Here is a 17292-nt window from a genome sequence, read left to right as displayed (position 1 = left end):
GCAGGAAGAGAATCCTTAAGTCCCATACACAATCGGTGAGGTTGAGCTGAAAGCCGCTCAGTGTGTATTTGGAAACGATGAGTAGTGGGCACTCATACACGCTCCCGCATCATTGCTGGCTGGCCATTCTGGTATTATCAGCATATGAATGAGGGAGTGATTGGCTTAGCTTAGCGTCCCGCTATGGAAAGTCATCCACTCTCGGGAAATCAATAAAACAAGAGAAAACACTCAGTGTGTATGAACTGAGCGCTTTTCAGCCCAGCAATTTTCCCCATCATCATTATCCATACATGCTGGGCAAAATCGCTCAATGTGTATGGACCTTTATTCCCTCCTTCCCAGTGCATGAGGTACTACCAATTACTACTGGTCAACCTAGTAAAATCCCCACCTGCGTTTGCAGACATTGGGGCAGATGTATTAAGACTTAACAAGAGATAAATGCAAGGGTGATAAAGAGAGATAAACGTACAACCAATCACCTGCTAGCTGCCATGTTACAGGCTGTGTTTGAAAAAAGTCAGTAAGGAGCTGATTGGCTGGACGTTTATCTCTCCTTATCACCCTTGCATTTATCTCTTGTTCAGGCTTAATACACCTGCCCCAATATTAGCTACTGGGGAAATGTAATAAAGCCCCCCTCAACTATCCTCTGAACCCCCAGAGGCTGCAAAGAGGAGCAAGCCCAAAGAAAATGTGAAATCACATTGATCATACTGTTCTGATGCTGAATTCCGATGTTCTGTTGGTATGCAAAACTCTTTTTTTTTTTTTTTGCACATGTTAAAAAAATAAAAAAATCATTTAGGATACGTCTTAAATAGATGTTCTTAACCTAATTCAATTGTAAAACAAAATATAGTTTCTGATAGGGAAAAATATTAGCCAGTTAATAATATTACTTCCTAAAGATGATTTCTTCCTGAAGACTAGTCATTTGCTAACACTGAAGGTACTTTATTGCTGTAACACCCAGAACAAATGGTAGTGGAATTACTGTAGATAATAATGTTTAGGATGACTACTTGTAGCAACAAAACTTTGAATGTCCACTTTTATATTTCTAAACATTTATTCCAGATCTCTATAATGCAATTGGGAAGTTATGTAAATGTAATTAACCTGTAGATATGTAATTCATAAATGTAACACAGGTAACCTTTCGCACTGTTCCAAATTTTCCAGCCTGTACTGTTACAAGCTAAGAGTAAGAAGCCAATCATTACACTTTCCCTGCTGTTCCCAATTTAGAGCCCACGTTAATTGCTAATCGTTATTCTAAATGTAATTGCTCAGCTAAATTGTTAAAAATTTGGAAACACAGTCGACTGTCCACCTAGATAGCACAGTGTATAACTCATTATCAAACTAATTATACAGTTTTAATTAAATTACATATTAAGGAGTATACCTTTCCTTATTGTATAGCCTCTACCCTTCTATAGTAACACTGTCATTTTGCCCTACTTACTTGCTCAGTCTTCATGGCTACTGTATATTGTTAATGAAGAAAGGAGTAGCAACATGGAGTTTTAAGAGCAGCGCACTGAACATTATTTTATTTACAAATTGTGTTATTGATGGGCCGATTTATTAAGCTCGGTGAAGTATTAAAGTGCCTGGTTTTTATCACCAACCAATCATCTCCTACCTGTCATTTTTCAAACCAAGCCTGTAACTTCACAGTTAGTTCTGCCCCTGATTACCTTAAGTAAAGTATACACTGGCTTTGATAGGAAGTATATTGACATTTAATTTATATTTCATTTAAAGAAATCTGTTTTATAAGCACTGGTTTGCACAAAATATCACCACAGCATACTCATAAACATAATAATACACACATTAATTATGGATGCAACACTTTTGAGTATTTCCTTCCTCCATCAAAGTATCTAATATAAATATAAAGTATTTATTATGGGTATTATTATTATTTGTATCTCTAGTCTAGGGGTGGGCAATTATTTCAGCTGGGGAGCCACATGACACTTCCAGTAAATATTCGAGGGTCGTGCTCCGTAAAAGGGGATGTGGCCACTCAAAAGGGGGTATGTCCACTCAATTGGACCTTGAGTGTAGTGTACCACAGCATATACCCCTTTTACACATTATGCAATACAATAGAAAACCCCCTTATACTTGCCTTTTACCCATTTTGCCCCAAGGAATAAGTCAAAATCATATTATGCCACATGGAATAAGCCAAAATTCACACAGAATAAGTCAAAATTCACGTAATGCCACACAGAATGATCCAAAATGCACTTTATGCCACCCGTATTGAGCCAAAATTAACATTATGGCACACAGTATGAGCCAAAATTCACATTATATAATCCAGTATAATAATAAAAAAAGATCATGGGTACTTGTTTCCTAGAACGGCCACACCGATTTTGATCGGGTCGGAAAGATTGCGTCGATCGCATCGCATGCGACCAAATCGCATGCGATGCGACCGACGCGATGTGCCCAATTTTTACATTGATTCAAAAGTGAATAGGGTCCCTGGGACCCTATTTTACATTGGATTCAATGTAAAATTGTCCCCAGACCCCAATTTTAACCCCCCCTGTTGGCTCAAATGCCCCCATTGTGAACGGCACCCCACGATTAACGCCAACCCGAAGCGTGGCGAGCGTAGCGAGCCCGCAAGGGGCGGCGGTACGTGTCCTCCGACCTTTTTATACCCCTACTATCCACGTCGACATGGAGTTGAGAATATAAAGTGTGGCGAGCCACCGAGCCCGCGAGGGGACGCGCATAACTTCACAGGTATACGCGTCCCCTCGCAGGGCTCGCTGCGCTCGCCACGCTTCGGGCTTTATATTCTCAACTCCACGCCGACGTGGATAGTAGGTGTATGAAAAGGTCAGAGGACGCGTATGCTCGCCACGCTTCGGGTTGGCGTTAATCGTGGGGTGCCGTTCACAATGGGGGGGGGGGCATTAATTAATAGCCATGACGGGGGCATATACAATGAGAAATGGCCCATATTGGGCCATTTCCCATTGTTTGCTATGTAAAATGTTGTTAATCGCGTCCATCACATCTTGTGCCATTATAATGGCACCAACCGACGCGATCAACGCGATTGCAATGTTAAAAATATTTTAACATTGAACCCTATGGCAAAATCGCGTTGATCGCGTCGGTCGCGTGCCATGTTAGTGCACGCGACCGACCCGATCAACGCGATTTTGCCTTTGCCGGCAAAATGGACCTGATTTCAAAGGAAATCGGGTCCATCGCGTTGTTCGTGTACCTTAACTTAATTGTGGCCGTTCTAGGAAACAAGTACCAGATCATGTACAATGCTTAATATCTACTGCAATCCCGAGGCCTACATAGCATATATAACACTACCTTGTTAGCTTGATGTTATGCATTTAACCCTTGTGCACTGAATCTGCTTTCTAACTGAATGCCGAAAGTATGCAGTCAGGAGACACAAGCAGGAAAGGGGTGCTTCTGAAGCCCCCCACACACTTCATATGTAAGCAAGGGGCTAGTAAAGGAGTATGGTGATGGCAGCAATTAGTCTCCTACAGCTGGTACAAAATTGTCAATTACAACTGTGAGTGGCAGAATCAGAGACCACTGAGGAAACCTGCCCTCCCCAGGCACCCTCACACAATAGGCTTGTACAATTGTTGATAACCCCAGGTACTGTACCTTGAATCCCACACTCCTATGTAAAGGGTAAAATTGCATTTGTTAATATGTCAGACTAACTGTCTCACTGCGCGGTCGGCCGCTCTCCTCATGGGGCAATGCAGCAGCACACTTGTCTCTGGTGTCCCGATATTTCAAGGGTGTGCTTGTCAGTTGGTCTTTAATATCGCGGACAGCCCCTGAGTGAGTTGCGCTGATGTCATGACAACGGTCGCGGCTCGACGCATGCTGGCTGCCAGGATGCAGCACGGAACTACTGGGAATGGGGGCACTGGGACATAAATTCATCTGTACACCCCTGCTGGTGCCGAACCAAATGCGCCCTCATGGCCCTGGCAATGACAAGCTGAGTTGGGCCGTTTGTCATTGCAACCTGGTGGGGGGCAGTGGGCCAGGCAGGATCGGATCACGGGCTGGCTGTTGCCCACCCCTGCTCTAGTTTGAGAAACCAAAGATTTAAAATCCAGACAAGGACAAAATCCCGACATTAAAAATCCCGACAAGGTCAAAATACCGACAAATAGAATGTACAGGTGAAACAGTCAACATGACTTTCGGTCAACAGGTCGCGAGGTCGACATGGGTTTTTTCACAGTTTTTTGACCCAACATGTGCCCACAGGTGGTATTTAATGCCCTACCATCCACTAGGGCGTGGTGGTAGAATAAAATAGAGTGCCGAGCGCAGGGAGGCACCATGACCGAAGCATCACGAGGGGCTGCGGTTCACTTCCAACTGTGTCCATGTTGACTGTGTCGACATTCGGGTAAAAAAACTGTGAAAAAACCCATGTCGACCTCGCGACCTGTCGACCGAAAGTCATGTTGACTTTTTCACCTGTACATTCTATATGTCGGTATTTTGACCATGTCTGGATTTTAAATGTCGGAATTTTGTCCTTGTCGGGATTTTAAATGCCGGGATTTTGACCTTGTCGGTATTTTGTCCTTGTCGGTATTTTGACCCATTCAGGATTTTGACCCTGTTGGGATTTCATACTGAATCCTATGCATGAGTCCATAGTCTGTGCGCAGTTAAGGGGCAATGGGTGATTACAAATGGTTAGAAAATGTATTGTGCATTTTTGGGTGGTGACAGGGAGGTGGCTAAGCAGATGCACAGAGATTGTCCATCTTATGGGTAGCTACATTTCATCTCATATCCTTTCTTTGTATACTGTGAAACATATTTGTAAATATTAGGTTCTGCACATCTACAGTTTTTACACATTGCACAGTACCCTTACCTAGAAAAGCCTTTGGAACTGAACTGACTGGATAATATAGACTCTGGGACATGCTCCTAACTATAAGGTTATTCATATTATTTGCTTTACTGTTCTGTAAATAAATTTGAATTATTTTCTTAATAACTGATTGCTTCAATAAAATGCCCCATTATCTACTTACTTTGATTTAATTGTCCTTATTGGCTATGGAACTTAGCCATTTATCACTATCCGCATCGGAGCTGGGCTGTGATAATATCCGCAATGTAATAATTGATGTACCTACTATAGCATGCAGTGAAGCTCTGTCCTTGCGAACCTTTTCCGCAGCCTTATCCGGGTATTTTTTGTAAAAAAATCTGAGTAATGGGCGTGCGTGCGCCTCAATCAACATCACAACTAACACCACCGCCATCTGAATTCTGGACTGGGGGGGTGATTTTAATTTATGTGCCAAAACAAAATATCTTTCTTATTTTTCATAGTGAGGATCTGAAGTTATTATTGTGGATGTATCTACTAATTCAGGATTATATCATTTATGGTAATTTGTTAATATATTTCCCTGTACGTAATGATCCAACTTAGAACAATGTCTTCTTATTCTATAAAATTGCAATGATGATTGCTATTATACTATATGAAAAAAAAGCACAAAAGTATATTGGGAGGCAAATCTACATATGACATTTTGGCTCGGAAATGTGTGTTTTGAGCAACCCCCCCCCCCCCCCCCCCCTCCCCATACTTGCCGACTTTTACTGGCTGCCTTCCGGGAGAGGGCAGACAGCTCTGTTATGCAGGGGGGTGGGGCCATCGCCGGGAATTAAAAAGAGGCGGGTTGGGGCACAGCAACAGACGGGCTTTCCTGTTGGGGGTGTGCCTAGAGTGATTGCATCATTTTAGCCACGCCCCAGTGCAATGCCGGTATTTCAGGCATTGCACTGTTGGGGCGGGGTTAAAATGACGCAATTGCGTCATCTTACCCATGGACCCCCCGCCGAGGGGCTGATTACGGGAGATTGAGGTTTATGCTGGAGGGTTGCCACCCTTTCCGGGGGGCGGGAGGGGGACCCGATTTCCGGGACCCTCCCGGCCATTCCGGGAGGGTAGGCAACCCTGCCCCTCCCCCACACACACACCCTATGTGACCATTATTCTCATCCATACCTTTTGTCAATTAAAAGTCAATAATATGAAAAAGTAGCATATTGTGGGTTTTGTACAGAAGGTTATATACTGTAACTTTTAAAAATGATTATACGGAGTAGGGCATGCTGACATTAATACAAATTGCTGCTCTCATATATCAAGGGACAGTAAATATGATTAATTGTAAAAATGATAAAGCTATTATTCTCATTGAAAAGCTTCATGAAATTAATTTATTGGTGATGTCCTACATGTTCTCATTCTTGGTATTTCATTAACAACCTTGAGGAGCATGAAAATTTCAATTAAAGGGAGTTACTTAATTTGTAGTGCAAAGCACTTTAGTACTTTAATATGGATTTCATTTATAAAGATCACAGATTAGAAAGTCCTTGTTTAATTTCAAACAAAGAGCATAATTAGTCATTGTGACATATCAATTAATGTGATATCAGTTTTTGGAGGAGTAACTAGTTTCACAGATTGAGGAGGATGACAGGACATTTACATAAAGACCAAAGTAACTGGTAAGGATTGTACCATACATGGTTTGAGACCAGGGCCGGATTAAGCCTTCGGGACGCCCGGGTCATTTTAGACAGTGGGCCCCCTCCAAATTGTCATTACTGGCTGCAAACTGCATTGGAGAATATTACACTGTCAAAACACTGAGAAAAGGCAGTATAAACTTGGTTAATGGCTAACTGAGGGGTTATATATATATATATATATATATATATATATATAATGTGGAGAGGGGGGGATTTGAATGTGGGATATGGCGCTACACTGGGTCAAGCACAGTTTGTGAGGATGGGGGCTACTTAACTTAGGTATTCCTGATCTTTGATCTTCCCTTGATTTCTTCCTCGTTTAGGTATTTTCTCATTGATTTTATGTGGAAGAGAAAAGACAAAGATATGGAGGGGTTTAGGTTGCAACTCCCAGTAATGCACTGCATGTCACACTCTGGGGATTTGTAGGGACTGGCAAATGGGGAGTAACCTTAGAGGAGATGGGGTTTGGATGGCGGAAGCTTGGTGGATGGATAAATGGAAGAGAAGTTGAACAGAGTTTAGAAGGTTTAATGATAATAAGGTCGTGCGGTACAGTCAATGAATAAACTGCAATAGCATCATTCAGTAATAATTGGTAACGTGAGGCTTTACGCAACAGTAATACAGTAGCAGTTCATATAACAATGGACGGACTGTTGCATAGGACTTGGATGAGGAACTGTAAAGAAGTTGAAGGAGATTGAAGAGCTGGGAGACCACTGTAGAAGATGGCGAGGATCTTAGAGAATACTGTAACGAGTTGGAAATGAGCAAAGAGCTTTGAGAATGTCTGTGAATGACTGTGAAGACTTGGAACTGTGTGGACTTGGAACTGTGAAGACTTGGAGCTGTGAAGATTTGGAGCTGTGAAGACTTGGAGCTGTGAAGACTTGGAGCTGTGAAGACTTGGAGCTGTGGGTAACTGTAGCACTTGGTTACAAGTGCTTATATACTTCAGGAACTTGGACACGACTGTGATTAACTGCGCTCTTGGATACAACTTAGAACAACTGCGGCACTTGGATACAACTTAGAACAACTGCGGCACTTGGATACAACTTGAGAATAATTGTGGCACTTGGATACAACTTAGAATAACTGTGGCACTTGGATACAATTTAGAACAACTGCGGCACTTGGATACAACTTGAGAATAACTGCGGCACTTGGATACAACTTGAGAATAACTGCGGCATTTGGATACAACTTGAGAACAACTGCAGCACTTGGTTACAACTTGAGAATAACTGCGGCACTTGGATACAGCTGAGAGTCACTGTGAGCTTTGCAGAACAACTGTGAAGCGCTTGGAGGTAATCCCAACAGGAGAGAGGTGGGTCTCCTGCAGCATGCTGGTGGGTCACTGTGGCACTGATACCTTTTAAGGAACACCGGAGAGGAGCATCAGCAGGTTAGGAAGGAACTCTGTTGAGCCCAAAGTCACTTAACCACTCTCCAGGAGGTAGACTGAAGCACGGTAGGGAGACATGGGCCAGACCCCTTTTATCAGGGAAAGACACACGGTATTTTCTGGAGAAAACCTTGGTCTCCAACATGGCTGCCCCCATACTGGAGACACTGCAGAGAACCAGGCACACCTCCTCTCACAGCCACAGACACGCAGCATGTTTGCCCCTCCACTACACTGTGCTACAATGGTGGCCTCCGTTGCCACACCACGCTGCCCGGATCTTGCCTCCCGTGTGCACCTGACCCCTGGCATCCAGACCACACCACACGGCCCGCAGGGCAGACAGTGTGACCACCACCTGCGGTTAGCCTCTGTGCGCTGACACTGCACACTTGTGCAGTCAGTGTGCCTTGGCTTCCGATGCTCAGCACCATTAATCATTGTCATATTGGCAGATAGGTGAAGCTGCAGCACTACCCCACTCTCATGGACAAAACTTTTAGCTAATTTTTTTTTTTAAATACATGCTGACCACAGGGGGTCCCTAGATAGAGGAGGGCCCAGGGGTACTGATCCCTTGAGCCCCCCCCCCTTTAATCCGGCCCTGTTTGAGACTTGATTATAGGTCACCCTACTGAGAATTTTAAATGTTCATAAATGTGCATAGCCAAAATAAAGTGACAGTGTTTTATCACAGACTTACATTAGTAAAAGCCCAGAACAGCCACTTTTAATGACCCCAGAGATATCCTATTGAATTTCCCTTAGTAGTAATAATTCAGAGATGTAATGATCATTGAGGCAAGGCTAGACAAGTCACATGTATCATCAGGGGGATATTGGGTGACATTTAATAGAATGAAACCGGTCCTGGTTCCAAAAATACGGGGGACAAAAAATATGGGGGTCCCCCGTATTTTGAAACCAAAAGCCTGCGGTGTCATGCCACACCCGGTGGACACTTTTTATATAAGGTCCCCCGGCTGAAACATGAGCACCATGGCTGGACAGCCTTGGACGGGGTACCTGGAGGAGTGGGGACCCCCCCAATAAAGGGGTCCCCCCCCAGGCTTCACCCGTCCAGGGCTGAAGCCCAGGGCTGAAGCCCAGGGCTGTCACCGGCATCCGTGGCCAGTGGACGCCAGCCTAATAGGGTTAAATCTCACATACCTAACATTGCTTTATGCAGGAGAAATACAAGTGCCAGCAGACCAAAAATATGGGGGACAAAAAATCTGGGGGTCCCCCGTATTTTGAAACCAGCACCGGGCTCCAACAGCCCGCAGTGTCATGCCACAGCCGGGGGACACTTTTTACATAAGGTCCCCCGGCCATACCATGAGCACCGTGGCTGGTCAGCCTTGGACGGGGTACCTGGAGGAGTGGGAACCCCCCCAATAAAGGGGTCCCCCCCCCAGGCTTCACCCGTCCAGGGCTGAAGCCCGGGGCTGTCACCGGCGTCCCTGGCCATTGGACGCCGGCCTGATAGGGTTAAATTCACATTCCTAACATTGCTTAATACAGGAGAAATACAAATGCCAGCAGACCTCCCCCACATGCTGGTACTTGGAGAACCACAAGTCCCAGCATGCGGGGCATTAATGGGCCCACTGGGACTTGTAGTCCACCTGTAAAAAGAATGTTAAAATAAAACACACACACACAGAAAAGTATAACGTTATTTCAGACACAAACACACACCTCACTTTTACACCAATATACTTACCAATCCAGGATCCAGCGCTGGTCTGTCTTCTGCATAGCCAGCTCACCCCGCACTGACAGTGGGGTGAGCCGGCTTTCTTCTACGCAGCCAACACCTTCTGTAGCGCTGTCCCAGCGCTACAGAGGATGATAGCATCTTGGGCAATGCCCAGGGCCGCCAAGAGAAATCCTGGGCCCCGGTACAACAACTTCCTGGGGCCCCCACGGACGGAGCTCCCCGCACACTCTGCGGACCCGTTGTTAGGCCACTGCTTCCAATGCCTATTACACATGTCACAAACCCATTACATATTATACCACATGCTATAATGCTCATTACATGTTATGCCACACACCGTAATGCTCATTGCATATTAAGGGGTTAACATTCTCTGACAGGGATTAACCTGTCTGCCCTGATTTACATGCTCTGCCAGGGGTCACGTGCTCTTTGCAAAGGATTTACACATACCCTCCAACATGGCCCATTTCATTAGGTACAAAATGTTTTGTTCCTGGACTTCCCTGCCAGTGGCAGTTACAGATGTGAGCCTGCAGAACAGTCCAATATTCAAAAAAGGGGGGTCACATATACGGCCACTGTTCCTGGACTTCCTGGCAGTTGATGTGACTGCCCCTCTTTGAATTTTGGACTGTGCTGGAGTCCAACCTCTGTAACTGCCACTGGCAGGGAAGTCCAGGAACAGAGCATTTTGTACCTAATGGAATGGGTCATGTTAGGGGTACTTGCCACCAAATAAAAAAAAAACCTGTGTGTCCAGACCAGGGCCCCCCTGACAGGCCCGGGCCCGGGTAAATTGTACCTGTTCCCCCCCTCTCTCGGCACCCCTGGCAATGCCAGCAGTTGGAGCCCGGTGCTGGTTTCAAAATATGGGAGACCCCCAGATTTCTTGGCCCCCGTATTTTTGGAACCAGGACCGTTCCAAGAGTCCGGGGCCAGTTTCAGAAATACGGGGGGACCCCTTTGCTTTTTGTCCCCCGTATTTTTGGAGCCTGGTCCGGATCAATGAGGGGGGACCCCACGCCATTAAAAAAAAAAACACTTTAACACATTTTTTTAAACCGGACCATCACAGATCTCAATGATCTGTGCAGGGTTCTGGCCAATTCGCATATCAGAATCTGGTCTACATGTTTAGCGATTTTTAGATACATTTTCCCGAATTTGCATCTCATTAAATATGCGCATTGTATACTTTTCAATGGGAAAACATCTGGATGCGAGTTCCGGTGCGACTAAAAATCACACTTTCAGAATGTGAGATTTTTCGGCAAAATCCGCAGGTTTTTGCATCTCATTAAATATGCGAATTCGGGGAAAAATGCGATTTCGGACGAAAAAAATCGCAAAAATCACATTTTCGCATCTCATTACGGTAAATGTCACACAATGTGTCTTGAAAATGTAATTTACTTACTTAGGACCTACAGTATTCGCTCCTATTGCCTAAGTTGGCGGTAATTGTATATTCATCAGTAAGGTTGAATAGGGCAACTGCCTCAGGACAGGAATGTAGGAAACAAAATACTATCATCAACTGACCTAGAAGTACAATATTCCTATGTACTGTACGGTAATTATGCCTTTTTTTGCCAATTGGAGCAAAAACAGACTGACAATATGACAGCTTTTTTACTATAAATATTTGATGGATGTACTTGTGACTGGTTTGGGATTGGGGCAATGCATCAAACTTTTCAATGAGGACACGTGAAGAAGTTGCATTTAACAACTAATCAGCTTCAAGAACAATATACTGTATGTGTAATCTGATTAACTACTATAGGCATCTTCACCTGTACTCCCTAGAAGGTTTGCCATCATCCTGTCACCCTTTTTTCCTTATGGAAATGATCTTGAAGCTAAGAGTTCACCACTTATTGGGAACTTTGCTACCCAACAGGTCATATGAGGAGTGTGTACCTGTCACGGCCTGGACTGTCTGTGTTCCCGGCACTGACCTGGGTGCGCCAGTGGAGGGCGCAGGTAACTGGAAGCGAGGAGGCTTGAGGTAGCTGGAGCTCATGCACGGAGGCTGGAGGGAGATGATCTGCCGGGGACACAGAGGATTGGCTGAGACCTAAAGCAGAGGCGCGGGGTCTAAGCCGACAGTGGTATTCACCAGGGACCCCCGCAAGGGGATATGGACTTCGCTGCAACTGCCGACCAGGTCGCGGCCCTCTGCCCAGGTTCCCCTGTGGCTTTAGCAGAGTTTGGACAGCAAGAGTCTTTTAATGGGGTACTTAAACCATCGATGGTGATCGATGGCACTGAATGCTATACAGCAACACGGAGGGTACTTGAGGAATGTGAGATGCGGCCTGGAAGCCGGGAATGACACGGAGGTAACACAGGGAGACGCTGGAGACACTGAGAAACACTGGAGCGGCTAGGGAGCCGATACTTGAGATCACTGGGGATCGCTGGAGCGGCTTGAGAGCCGAGGGGAGACGGGCACGGAACCCACGGATAACCGGACACTGAGTAAGTAACCTGGGCTGCACGAGAAGACAGGATCACACGGCAGATGGAAACACGTGGAGACTTCTGGCAGGAGTGGAATGACCAGGACGCTGAGAGTAACACAGGTGACAGCGGACTCAGGAAACCGGACCTCTGGAGCACGTGGGGAGTCTTGACAGGAGCTTAACGCTGGAGAACTCACAGGTAAACTGACGAGTTGTTTAAGACAAGGAGGAGACTGTGAGCTGGGTTTTTATCCCTCCAGGTGATTAGGGAATCAGACGCAGGTGATGGAATCAGCCGCAGCAGCAGCACACAGACCAGGAAGTAAGTTGGAGCTTACCTGGATCATGTGACCCGCAGCTTGATCAGGGAATACACCTGGAGCTCACAGTGATGCAGGGGCGACTTGGAAACAAAAGACATCACGCCAGGGATTGCCGACTGTGCCGGCAGCCGACCTACGGAGGACACTACCCCAGCGTGCCGGTAAGGGGCGCATGCGAGCAGTGCGAGAACCGGGGTTCATGACAGTACCTTAGATGCAAGAGAGTAGTTAAACTCCTAGGCAGTATTCAGATTTGGGGACTTAATACTATGAACTACTGAGTTGAACCAATAGCATATATATGGGATTAGAGGTTGCTTTAGTCCAGTTTAGACAGGGCTCTGCTTCTTTTACTTTGGTCTCCCTTCCTCCCCCTGTTGACCTTTTTGCAGGAAACAATTGGAGTCCTGTGGGTATCTCCTTGCAATGCATCTAGAGGGGTTATTCAGACCTGATCAAACAGCTGAAAATTCACAGTCTAACCAATAGAGCAGTTGTTTTTCAACCTCAATCCTCAGGACCACCAACAGTGCACGTTTTCCAGGTCTCCACACAGAATCACATGTGATATAATTAGCTCCACCTGTGATCTTTTTAAATGTTTCAGTGAATAATGAGTGCATCTGTGCACTGCCGAGTGACCTGGAAAAAGTGCACTGTTGGGGGTCCTGAGGACCAAGGTTGAGAACCACTGCATTAGAGATAGAAGAAGTATAGTAAATAGTGCTAGTACTGTACATGCACTATAATCAGTACTGTTTTTCTGGAAAAAAAGGTTCAGGAACTCCAGGTCTGGGGGTGGATCAATTAAATAAAAAAAAATATATATAATAGAGAGAGGGAGGGAGGGAGAGATAGATGTATATATTGTATTTAGAAACAAAGACACTCACAGGTGACTTTAAAATAAAACTTATCTTATGAAAAGTACATTTTCAGTTCCTGATGATGTCATATTTAATTAAAGCTTATTCTAGTTCACTTTTTCTGACAAAATCTTTCTTAGATGGATAAAACCATGTGCACTGCAGGTGGGGCAGATGTTACATGTGCAGAGAGAATTAGATTTGGGTGGGGTTTTACTTCAAAGTGAGATCTATATTGCAGTGTAAAAATAAAGCAGTCAGTATTTAACATGCACAGAAACAAAATACAGATGGGGCATGGCTCATCTTTGCAGGGGATGGCGATGGCGACGCCAGCCGCCATCATCACCCGCCAGCCGCCATCTGTATAGCAAGAAGGGGACGCGCGCGTGCACTAGAGGCACGCGCGTCCGGCTTCCAGCGATTCCCCCGGGTCACCGCCTGCCCGCACCCCCCCCCAATCCTGTCCGTCTCCCTGAAGCGGAGATGGACAGGGTTCCCGTCGCCCCGCCGACGGAGATTGAGATGCTTGTGCGCGTGAGACGCACGCGCATCTCAGTCAGATGGTGAGCCGGGCTGCTGGTGGATCGCCAGCGGTGACGTTCTGGCGATTCCCCAGCAAAGAAGAGCCCGTCCCCATCTGTAACTCACCCAAATCTAATTTTCTCTGCACATTTTACATCAGCCCCCCCTGCAGTGCACATGGTTTTGTCCATCTAAGAAGGATTTTGTCAAAAAGAGTGAACTAGAATAAGGCCCTGAGTTCCTGCTGGTTCCTGCTGGTTCCTGCTGGTTCCTGCTGAAAAATAGCACTGACTATAATGTACCCGGTAAATAGCAGCAATGCACTGTACAAAATACACAACAGTCCTATGCAGTATAAGGTTACATGGGTATAATTCAAGTGCACAGCCTGGAATCTGATCCCTAGAGGAAGAGGAGTGACCCAGACAGTGGGTCCAACTAGGGGTATCACCTATTCTCCTATGGTCCTGACTGACCCTGTCTGTACTTGATTGTTGTGGTGGATGCAAATACCTTATGTTACTGTATATCACACTCTGATGCAACATATGGTATTTTATCATTTGCGTCTGCTGAGAAATTTAGCTGCATTTATTGTAGGTACAGTATCCTGCAAAACAATATACCTGACATACTGCATTTTCATTTGTAGACTCTGTTGATACAGTTGTAAATGTTAGCATCGCACATTTATGCAATAATTTTATGTAGATTATAGATCTTTGTGGTTGATTTAAATGTAATACATTTTGTGCATTTCGATAATTTGCTAGCTATTGGTTTTATTTCATGAACTTTACCTATACATTTTAGTAATACTGTTATTGTTTTCCAGTTTCTAACCAATTTGGATTTATTTGTCATTTTTATATGCAATCCTGTTTTTTTAAACAGATAAGGTAGAGGTGCTGTAATTTTCTCTTGTCTCAAATATTGCTGTTTTTATCCCCACATTTTACTGATTTTTTTACTGCTGTTGCAGATCTGCAGTTGTGATGAGTGCTTAAGTCATCACTTAATTTAATGACGCCTTCAGGACGAAGACTAACAATTTATATAAATCTGCACAGAGAAGGATGGTTTTAGAGATTAGGGAGATGTACTAAGCCTCGGAGAGTGATAAAGTGTTGAGAGATAAATTACCAGTAATTAAGCTCCTAACTTACATGCTACACCTAATTGGTTGGTAGTTTATATCTCCCCACTTTATCACTCTTTAGAAGCTAATTGGTTCTTTGGGCAACTTCTCATTTTTTCTCTCACTGAAGGGTAGGTGTATGAGACAGTGATAAGGGAGAAGTGATAAAGTGCCTTGTACTTTATCACTGGCCAATCAGTTCCTGACTGTTAAATTACAGGCTTGGTTTAAAAAGGGACAGTTAGGTGCTGATTGGCCTGTGATAAAGTACCAGGCACTTTGGGCAGATTCAATAAGCTCGGTGAAGTGATAAAGTGTCTGTTTTTTATCACCGGCCAATCCGCTCCTAACTTTGAAGTTACAGGCTTGGTTTGAAAAATGACAGGTAGGAGCTGATTGGCCGGTGATAAAAACCAGACACTTTATCACTTCACTGAGCTTAAATAATCTACCCCTGAATTACTTCTCCCTTATCACTGCTTCATACATCTACCCCTGAAGGCCAGATGTATCAAGCTTCAAAAAGTGATAAAGTGGAGAGTGATAAACAGCCAGCCAATCAGCTCCTAAATGCCATGTTACAGGCTGGGAGCCGATTGGCTGGTTGTTAATCACTCTCTACTTTATCCCTTTTTGAAACTTGAAACTTCTAGACTTAAGGCTATAGTGAGTGTAACTGGGCTCTAATGGACTGTTTTCCCCACAAAATGATGAGTGATGGTGTGTCTATATAGAGTTGTGTAAAACCACCAATGCACCTTTTATGTGTATTTATTTGCACCAAGGATAGGGCTGGTGTAATTACATATTGATAAATATGACAACTACAGTATGAACCCAGCATACAGATAGGAGTGGTGTGCAACTAGCGATGCATACAACTTTATGTGTAAGTGGTTAATAGTGTTCTGCAACCTAAATTGGCAATACTGTAACTTTTAATTCCAATGTAAAATTGCTCTGACTCTCCTTTCTATAAAATAATCTGCTATGGTCTGACCCATCTCGAGCACTGCAGTGGGAGCTATTGGCTTCTGCGTCATGCGCTTCAGCTTCCACTGCACTAAAGCTGTGTACACACGGGCATAAATTGCTGGCAATATGGTCGCTGAGCGACCACATTGCCAGCATATTACTGTAGCTGGTGCATATTACTGTAGCTGTTAATAGTAAAATAATGGCCATTTTCTCTTCTCTAGGTAAGTGGTTCCCAAACTTTCTTGTAACACAGCACCCTGAAGAATCAACACATTTTCACAGCACCCCTAGGCCTTATTGATATTCTTATTAAGAAATTCAGCCCAAAAATATCTAGGTAAATTGTGCTTACCTGTCATCTTTTAGTTCAGCTATATATAATAGTGGACATGTTTCGGCTGTTTGTTTCACACTTTACATTACAATTGGCAACCACCAGCACTGGTTTTGGCTATCATGTTGACCATAAATCATTTTATTTGGTACTGGATCTGCAAACAATCACAACCATGCAAGTGTCTCACAACACTTCAGGGTGACATTACACCCAGTTTGGGAACCACTACTTTAGGTCATTGATTATCCACATACTCTATGTGACTATACCAATGGTGTATCAATTAATGGGGCAGATGTATTAAGCCTGGAGAAGAGATAAACTGGAGATAAAGAGGAGATAAAGTGAAAGGAGATAAAGCACCAGCCAATGAACTGTGTTTGAAAATTACAGTTGGGAGCTGATTGGCTGGTACCAGTTCATCTCTTCTCCAGACTTAATACATCTGCACCAATATTTTTTTTACATTTGAGCCAGATTTTTAAGCACAACAAAAGATTCTTATACATCTGTCCGTACACCCTCTGTGTCCTCATATGTTAAGATAAAAATTATGACATTTTTAAATCTGTATATGATAACTGTAACTTTCTTGATTTATTTTTTAAATGCAATATATTTTTTCTACTATAGATAAAATAGAAGATGAGTTGGAAATGACGACAGTTTGTTACCGACCAGAGGGACTGGAGCAACTAGAGGCACAAACAAACTTTTCTAAAAGAGAACTCCAAGTTCTTTACAGGGGATTCAAAAATGTAAGTGTATGTTTCGGTTCATATAAACTGTAGGACATTGTATGGAATCTGCTTGCTAAAATGACACATTAATTAAGTAATAAATACAAATATATACTGTGCAACATTAAGATGTATGTAACTTGAAATCTACAGTACAAGTTG

At 44.1% G+C, this 17292-nt stretch overlaps 1 protein-coding gene across 7 annotated transcripts in view; it reads left to right on the top strand.

Annotated features, from left to right (window-relative positions):
• KCNIP1 (potassium voltage-gated channel interacting protein 1) overlaps positions 1 to 17292 on the top strand; it is a 685047-nt gene that overhangs the window by 608809 nt on the left and 58946 nt on the right. For all 7 annotated transcript variants that reach the window (XM_083181772.1, XM_083181773.1, XM_083181771.1 and 4 more), the window contains one exon: positions 17024 to 17148. In XM_083181772.1, coding sequence (XP_083037898.1) covers positions 17024 to 17148 — 125 coding nt within the window. The remainder of the gene's footprint in view (positions 1 to 17023; positions 17149 to 17292) is intronic.

This window comes from Crinia signifera, chromosome 4 (genome assembly GCF_055691185.1).
Source record: "Crinia signifera chromosome 4, ASM5569118v1, whole genome shotgun sequence".
NCBI classification, from domain to species: Eukaryota; Metazoa; Chordata; class Amphibia; order Anura; family Myobatrachidae; genus Crinia; species Crinia signifera.
Note: the sequence above shows the minus strand (reverse complement) of the source record. Positions and strands in the feature narration are given on the sequence as shown.